Raw genomic sequence first — 9,048 nt, 5'->3', positions numbered from 1 at the left:
AAAAAAAAAAAAAAAAAAAAAACAAAAACAAAACACAAAAGGAATTGAAGTTTATGCCTTCTTTGAGAAATTACCCATTGGCTAATGTTTTCTGCTGACACAATCGAAGATGTGATCCTGAACTTTGCTAGTTGGGTCTTTGATGCTAGAGTTAACTATTATTCCTTTTTTTTTTTTCGCCATTACTCCATATGGACTAATAAATAAATTGCTTGATGCCTTGCAGGGCTGTTTTGGGCAGTGTTAGTGACTATTGTGCTCACCATGCTCACTGTACTGTGATGATTGTGAAGAAGCCCAAGTCCAAGCACTAAGCTCTCCAGCTAATTGCAGGGCTTGGATGTCCATTCTATTCATGGTGGTGTTCACTAAATATCATCGACATGTCTCTGTTTTGTGTAAATCAGTGACTGTTCGTGTGTAAGTTCAGTAACACTATATAGTTGTGACTTGATATGTATAAGAACAGTGTGTGTGAGGATTATATAAAGATGCCACTTCAGCTTTGGGCAAGAAGTGACCACTGTACTCACCATGCTCACTTTACTGTGATGATTGTGAAGAAGTCCAAGCCCAAGCACTAAGCTCTCTAGCAAAATGCATGAGCTGATGGATGTCCATTCTATTCATGGAAGTGTTCACCAAATATCATTGACAATGTCCCTATTGTGTGTAAGTTTAGTGACATTGATCGTGTGTAAGTTCACCAACTCTATATAGTTGTGAATTATTAATATCTATAAGAACAGAGTGTTTGAGGATTATACAAAGATATCACTTCAGCTTTTTCCTCTTCTTTTTCTGTTTTTAAACCTTCCCCCGTCCCCCTCCATTTTTTTTGTGGATTAATAAATTTGGTGCAAGTGTCACCCTTCTTCCATGGGGAATGTTGCAACATTGTGTACGACTGTATAATCCTCATGATTAGCTTATCAAGATGACTCATTTCATTGTGCTATATGGAATAACGAAAGACATGTTCATACACATCTACAGAACCCCAACTAGTAATATGAAATGTCATCTAATCTTGAAATTTTATGTCTCTGTTTTACCACTTAGCAAACTTTCTCTGGTTAGAAATTATATGTTAACAAGGGAGGAGATCTACCTTACCATAAAATTTGGATAGTAATTGTTATGCCACATCGCAAATATAGGGCCTTTGTTTTTTTTACCTTATGTAAAGGAAATTAAAAATAAATTATGTACAACTGAAACTGTACGGTTTTTTAATTTATTATAAATCTAGCCCTTCTGGCCAGCTGATCGGAGATATAACCTCTATATCCTTGGAAATATGGGAAAAAGGTTTTTGGGTGAGGGGGATTGTGGCCCCTATGCGGGTAAAATGACCTGTCTATCCCCATGAAATAGAAAATGATGCCTCATGATGTTTCCTTGTGCATACTCACTGGTCCTTGCAGATGGGCAGAGGAGTACTTTTCCATAGGAAACACTTCCACTAGACATATTTACATACTTGAGGGAAGTAATTTATTTATTTTTTTCTTTTGGGTAACAGAAAGAAGTAAATTTACATAGTTAAAAGAAGTAATTGAAAGAGAAAGAATGTTGCCTTGACTGCATAACATATACTAGTGCCTCTCTTTATATGTTTCTTTACTCCCTAGTCTCTCCCATGAAATAAAATATCTCACATATTGTGGGAAGAGAGAAAAACACACTGGACAGGGAAAATTATCATATCACATCTATTATTTCCTACCCCTGCTATAAAAGAAAGAGGAAAGAAAAAAAAAAGGTCGTTAAGGCTCTAATATAATCACCTCCCCCTACCTCCCCCTACACATATAATTAGGGGGTCTGAAATGCCCTTCATTGTTCACATATCTCCACTGGGTTCATTGATGGAGAAGAAAACTCGATCATAAAAAATGTAATAGACAAAATTAATGATCCCAACTCCCGTTGGTTATGTAGGCCAGCCATGCTGGCTGGAAACAAGTAATGAAAGAAACTTCAAGCTTAAGATAAAAATGGCTTTTGATGCACCCAACCGTTGAATCCTCAATGTCGGATAGAAGATTTTTATGCCACTAGAAGCAAGTGGATGTTCGAAGTGACAAAGAGCCGATGGCACAGTTAAAAAGATAACAATGCTCCTGTCAGCCAGTGGTTTTGATCAAGAATTGATTCTAGCTTTTTCTGATTTGATGGCGTTGTGTGATGATTTCTAAGTCACTTTCTAGGCGGGCAGTGGGTGCCAACTGCCCAAATGAGTCATGAAAGTCGAGCATTTTTCCAGCAGCAGAATCTGATTCACCTTCTGCCTGTGCAGTGTGCTGAAGATGAAATGGGTCCTAAAAGCAGCGTTAAACACTCAATCAAATTCAAGTTCTCTTGACAGTTGTCGCCCTACCTGTTAACCATAGTATGTGCATCCAGTCTGGCACAGTCGAACCACCAAAATGTACAAATACCATGCCAGTATAACACAATGGAACAACCATTGTTCTACTAGATTCCTTCCATCTAGTCAGGAAAGAAGTCGGCACTCAATGAGAAATCAGCCTAAACCCTAGAAACTTGGGGTGGATAGGCCACTCCAGGTATGTTGGAATGAGGGATCAAGCTTGGCCAATTCCAATCCAAATCGGCTGTTTAACTCATTAATGAATTGTGCAATGGTCCAATAATATTAAAAGAGAAGCAATGTTCCACCAAAAACCAAGGACTTAGAATAGTGTCACTAAATTATAAAATTAGGCAAGTTAAAATACACAATAGGTGATAAAACTGGGGATAGTAGTATATAAGCCAGAGACATCATAAGCAATAAAGCACGCAAATTCTAAATCCAAACTAAAACTAATATGCATGTAAAAACAAAATCAAACTTCAACAATTATCCTTTGTCTTCTTTGCTCAACACTTAACCTCCTTCAACCCATGTGCAAAGTACAAAAATGTTGGGTCAGTTGCACCTTCCTTATAGTATGCAAAGACCACACTAGCATCATCTGACATACTCTCTCCTACAAAACTGGAAACGAATATCTGTATTAGAAATCGAAAAAACTATATAGGAGATATAATAAAATGGAAAAAGTTCCAAGAGTAAAGGTCGTTGAAAAGGAGACATACAATTGGAGGTCACTCAGCTTTGAAAGCAGGAACTTAGTTGCTGCTTCAACGTTCTTCTTGAACTCCTCTTGTTTCTCCGCATCCAGCTTTGGTGTAAGCAACTTGATGTACCTCTTTATGTATGTAACGAACTGCTTCTTGTCAAAAGAAGGTTGTTCCTATAATAATAAAAAGAAGCTCAATAAGCTCCGCCACATAATAAACAGAAAGAAATATATGTGAACACTTGAGGATGGAGGGTATCATCAACCTGGAGACGGAATGTGTCAACAATATCAACAACCTTGACGGCCTGGTCATCCAGGCCCTCATCATCCTCACCACCTTCTGCGGATGGGTTGGCACCAATGTTTACATCAACTGCTCCTTGAACAACCCACTAAAAAATCACACAAGAAACAAATTAACTTCCATGTCCACTACATTATACCAAGAAGTTCAAAATTTTACAAAACTTCAACGCTGAGCATATGAGAGACCACAAGCTTCGATAATTATGAAAATCTCACTACCATCACTCTCTTTTTCTAAGATAGACCAGATTGGGATTTCCATGATTTTAATCATAATTCTTTTCTTGTTTTCCATTAAGCATGGTTTAGCTAACAAATTAAAATTAAGTTTAGCCCTAATAAGAGCACATAAAATCAATGGCAACAACTTGCAGAATCCCTCTTTTCTTTCCTTGAATCAAATATACTTGCATAATAGAAAGTCAGATAGATTAAAGGCCAAAACGAATTTAAGAAAAAAAATAGTCACCTTTCCGTCAACTTCCCACAGCATTCCATTCTGAATCTCCTTGTATGGAAATGAATCTGAGAGAAGCTCATCACCTAGAAATTCATGGATTTACAATTTTAGGATGAGTTTAAAGGAGACAACTGTTTTACAAAAAAAAAAATAGAGAGGCAAATGAACCAACACAATCAATTTTCTAAAAAGTAATTTGCATTCTCAAAAAAAGCAAAATAGAATAACAGAAAAAAAAAAAAGGGAAATAATGCATAGAGAATGCACAAGCCAAGAGAAAATCTCATAGCACTAATTTGTTTACATCTCAAAAGCTGAACCATAAACAAAGAGAGAATGAAATTGCTACACAATACAACAGACCGACTTGCTTCATGGCATCCCACAGATTTACAACATAAGCTTTTCCACATAAAGGGGAATTCAGACATAAATTCAAGAACACACAACAAATATTTTAGCATGACTGAAAATCCAAAAAACCAGATCTTTTAGTATATAATTTTTTGTATACTTAACCTACTGAAAATCTTACAATATAACCCCACTATCTCATAAAATCTTAGCATATACACCCAGTATCTCAGGCAACTGAAGCAAACGTGCATTAGGATACATTCCAAGCAGTAAGTAGAGCAAATACTTAGTCACTACAAAGCGGAGATGTGGTTATAAAAACTAAGGATACAAGCTTCAAGGTTGTCCTAGCTCTGCCTTACAACCATCTACTTCACATCCAAATTGATAAACCATTTCCAATGGATATGAAACACAATCACCACATAAAATTTCCCTAAATCAGGTTTCAAGGACCTTAAATTATAACAAAAGGAAAACAAAACGGCTTACTGTAGAATCCTATACCTAGTACCTAGGTCTCCTAAATCAGGAACATGGATCCTAAACCCACCCAACTGTTACATTGATGACCGTGCAGATGCCCCATCCGTAACGATCATCAACAAATCCGTAATGATCAGCAGCAAAAATAAATAATGGAGATAACTGACGAAGCAGACGGGGTTCCATAGCAGGGACCAGTTCATCCCTGAGCAGATGAGGGTTCCATATCAGGGACCAGCTCATCGCTGAGGCACATACAAAAGCCAGAGGGGCAGGCGTCCAGTCCCAAAGATACAGATCTGATTATGTCCTGAGAAGTTGCAGAATCACCAAGAGCACACATGGCATAACATATACATGTCATGCTCACAGACGAATGACTTGATGAGAAAGAGTGTGGCTCTCTACAAATTCTGTTTACATGTAAGGTCGCAGGTATAAACAGGGGAAAATTTTCTTGGGACAAGGGGATTTCAATGAAGAAATGCAGCAGGCACGAAATATTCTAGGCATAAGAGCAGCCTATAATACAACATTCACCGAGTAACATCTTATTGTTGACAGTAACAACAACAACAACAACAAAAAACTAAGCTTTATCTCAACTTAATGGGGTCAGCTCATGGATCCCACAAAACAAAGTAAAAGAAACTGTGGTCTAAATGGACAAAGGGGGAATGAAGAGACGCGTGCGTAACTGAGAGGGGGGAATGAGAAAAGTGAAAATGAAAATTGACAAAAAGGACAAATGAAAGAGGAAAGTAAGAGGAAAGAAGCACAATCAGCACATAATGCTGACAGTAAAAAATCATAAAATATTATTTATTCAGACAAACATACAATCAGCAGTTAAAAGATTAAGGAACATTCCAGAAGATACTTGAACCCAGTAATAAGCACGAACATAATGCTGAAAATGTCTTTCACTAATTATTAAAATTCTATTTCTATTGAATATCTTAGCATGTAGACAGTTTCTAATAAAATATTTTTTAAGTCATTCTACACCAGTACACAAAACACAAAACCTCTATTAACCGAATAGTCCACACATCCCCCAAGCAGCCACTATATGTACTGAACAACATTTCAAAAACTAGAAAGACACATTTCAATAGTCAATTGATAGATAAGTAACCAACATTTTAGCACAGAAGTCTACACTAAGAAAACCAAGTTCTAACTAATTTATAGACTATATCTCCCATATCAACTCTTAGATTCATGTGATTCTACAGATGTCCCACCTGCAATGATCACCTATAAACAGAAATAATGGAGATAGATGACAAATAAGATGGGGACTCTAAATCAGGCACAAATATAAGTCTAAAGGATAGAGGCCCAGTCCCTAGATAAAGAATTGATCACGTCCCAGAATCACATTGGACCCACAACCTGTTATGGGTCATAACTGAAGTGCAACCATCTATATAATGTTGCAATTGAAATTTCTTACAAGTTACAATGACATAAAATAAACAGTACGTAGATGAAAGAGTGATAGAATGCAGCAGACTACTTAAAAGTGTACATAAAATTAAAGATGCAAAACCACAATAGAACTTATGAAGGTTGTAGAAGAAATTAAATAACATGCAAATATGACGTCAACTTGTCACAAAAGGAGCTCGATAACAACAAGCTATCTCCACATTGTGAGTCAAATTCTAACATCAAACCATCAACCATACATGTCATGCGCACAAAGCTCACTAAAGAAATCATGACAAATTAGACCACGTTATGACATTTCTTACTGATTCCCCACCACATGCAAGGGTCAACCGTATGGCGACCCCTAGAATGAAACTAAGTTCGTTCCCAAGGACATTAATTTCATGTAACGACACAACCATTGAGAAGATAACCAGGAAAATGTTAGATCCCGTTATGATCTTTTTGAATCACACATAAAATAAGGAGTTTGAGACCTCAAACTCTTTAGTCGTTGGTTACCACAAGATAATTACACCTATTCAAATTTAAACCAATCTGTAGGAGAAGTTTTACTTCCCAATGATTTGTAACTTTACCAAGAGTTGTATTCGTTTGAATTAATTACTTGCAAAGATAATGAGGGAAGTTGTGATTAGGAGGAAATAAAACCTCTTTAAGAGGGTCCTCTCTTTTGGATCTCACCTCCTACAAAAAACTTCATCAATAGGCACCTATTAAACACTGGTTGAAGAAGTGTTGAGACTTTCCAGCTAACACTTGTTGATGAAGTGTTGAGACTTTTCAGATTCAATAAATTCCACAGTAAATATACCATTGGGTTCACTTTTGATTTTAAGATCAATATCCTCTCTCCATCCTCTCTCTAAATCGCAAACTGTTAGTGATTAAGCAAAGTCTCAACGACCATTAAATCTTCTATACCTCCTCTATTTCTCGTTTGTCATCAATTCTTTTAGTTTTTTTCAATGGTATAAAAAAGTTAATAGGAGAGAGAATGTTTTCACAAAGAGGTACTCTTTTCTCCTTATCACAGCTCTTACCTTGTCTCGCTTTATCTTTCCAATAAGTTAATTCAAACAAACACAAGTTGCAAACCATTGGGAAAATAACTTGCAGGGTTTCAGTTCCCGGTATAAACAGTTTCCGTTACCGATACGTATCAGTAGGTATCAGTCAGAATCCACCAAAAATTCAAAAAATACCACCTGTTTTTTTTTTTTACCGATAACCAACAATACATACTGATATTGATCACCGCCTAAACCGACACAGGTTGGAAGATGAACTCTTCCCAAGGTTTAAATTTAAATAGGTGTAGAGTTTTCCTTCACCAAGGCAGTTCCTTTTTTTTTTTTTTTTGGGGGGGGTGGGGGGGGAGTTGTTCCATTGCATGAAGAACCAATAACAGGGGAAACAAGACAACTGATTGAAACTAAAAACAACCAAAAAGACTACAAAATTCAATGATTGCAAACCAAAGCTAACAGATAAACCACTGCAGCAGACCAGAACGAGATAACAGAAAATACAAAATTGAGAACATAGAAAACGATCTCAGGCCTGCCAGATCCGATTGATGCATAGAAAAATATTTAAATCAGATCTGATGAATAAAGCTCCAAAACACCAGAAACAGTAAAACAAAGATCTACAACCACATAAGAGATACACGCTAGACGTCATAAAATAGATCTACGAAATACGCATAGAATCAGAGTAATAACTGAACAAATCAACGAACAAATTACCTGAGAGGAGATCCTGGTAAACGATCATGTTGCAGAATTGGTTTGTGGCTCCTCCCAAACAACGAAGAATACTGATATGAGAGGAAAGCGGAGCTGGCTACAGAGCGAGAGGGTTTGCAGAGGCAGGGACGCCAAGGATTTATAGGCGAGGGTTTCACGAAAAAGTTATAATTACGTGTAACTCCCAATATCTTAAAATATACTTAACAGGTCTCCTTTCTTTCTTCCTCGTAAGTCGTAAGACCAGGGTGTCCTTTTACATGGGAGAAATTTCAATCAAGCCCCTAAAAACAATCTTTTTATATTTACCCAAAGTCCCTCTGATTGTGTGTGTTTCATCGTAAAAGGAAAGCTGATTGGAGATTGCCGACTACCGTCCGCCGCGGAGGGTATATACTTAGAATAGTCTCTCTTCTTCTCAACTGAAATGACCTTTCTACCCTCTGTTTACAAAAGTGTTTCATCACATGTGTGCGTGCCTCTATGCCTCAACCTCATTGAACCTTTTCCTATTAGAACATTGGGCAAAAGAACGCTATCCTAGAGGCACATGTACATGCCAGCGCACAAGTGCATAGGGGCATCATGACATTTTTGCACTCATTGTGTCTAGGTGTGTATTTGCTCTAGTTGGTAGCGTTCTTTTTTCCCATAACATATTTATTAGGGAAGTGTTTCTAGTGGGGGAGTGTGACTCTTGCGCATGCATGGAGACAATGGGAGCCTACAAAGAAGTATCGACTACGAAGTCGTATTACATTTAATGGGGTGTGGTGGTCATTTTGCCCCCTCTGTCTAGGTACAAGGGCCATACTCCTCCACAAAAATCATTTTCCCTATTTATTATAAGGGCACAAAAACCTTGCAGATCCGGTGTAGGAAATGCTAGACGTGCAAACCAATGGGTGACCACACAAGAGCATCTTCAACACATAATAGGTGGGGCAACACAGTCTTTTCGCTTTTGTCTCAGTCGTTTCCAACACCAGATTGACAACGTTCTTCTTCCCTTATTATAATTATAAAAATTAGGGAAATTGAACACTCCATAGTGACGTAACCCTAGTGCCTAGATATAGAGGATGCGTAAAATGAAGCCCCCACCCCTATGAATTCCAAAAACCCACCACATGTT

General features: G+C 37.4%; 2 protein-coding genes across 2 annotated transcripts in view; one reads left to right on the top strand and one right to left on the bottom strand.

Moving 5' to 3' along the window:
• Window positions 1-796, top strand: part of LOC122057232 (universal stress protein PHOS34-like) — a 3,695-nt gene extending 2,899 nt beyond the window's left edge. Inside the window, exon 4 of the mRNA XM_042619263.1 lies at window positions 227-796. Coding sequence (XP_042475197.1) covers window positions 227-314 — 88 coding nt within the window. The 3' untranslated portion in view covers window positions 315-796. The remainder of the gene's footprint in view (window positions 1-226) is intronic.
• Window positions 797-2,696: 1,900 nt separating this feature from the next.
• Window positions 2,697-8,069, bottom strand: LOC122058427 (translationally-controlled tumor protein homolog). Its single transcript, XM_042621111.1, has 5 exons — window positions 7,914-8,069; window positions 3,871-3,944; window positions 3,359-3,487; window positions 3,109-3,266; window positions 2,697-3,007 (listed from the first exon to the last, which is right to left on the bottom strand). Exons 1-5 carry the CDS (start codon window positions 7,939-7,941, stop codon window positions 2,890-2,892), a joined length of 507 nt encoding a protein of 168 aa, XP_042477045.1. The 5' UTR covers window positions 7,942-8,069; the 3' UTR covers window positions 2,697-2,889.
• Window positions 8,070-9,048: the final 979 nt, after the last annotated feature.

Source organism: Macadamia integrifolia, chromosome 12 (assembly GCF_013358625.1).
Source record: "Macadamia integrifolia cultivar HAES 741 chromosome 12, SCU_Mint_v3, whole genome shotgun sequence".
NCBI classification, from domain to species: Eukaryota; Viridiplantae; Streptophyta; class Magnoliopsida; order Proteales; family Proteaceae; genus Macadamia; species Macadamia integrifolia.
Note: the sequence above shows the minus strand (reverse complement) of the source record. Positions and strands in the feature narration are given on the sequence as shown.

Excerpts from the sequence above, each read along its gene's own strand:
- LOC122058427 (XM_042621111.1), bottom strand. The coding sequence starts at position 7,941 with ATGATCGTTTACCAGGATCTCCTCTCAG. Across the intron at positions 3,945-7,913 it reads TTACCAGGATCTCCTCTCAG|GTGATGAGCTTCTCTCAGAT; the intron begins GTAATTTGTTCG and ends ATGAATTTCTAG. Across the intron at positions 3,267-3,358 it reads TTGACACATTCCGTCTCCAG|GAACAACCTTCTTTTGACAA; the intron begins GTTGATGATACC and ends TTATTATTATAG.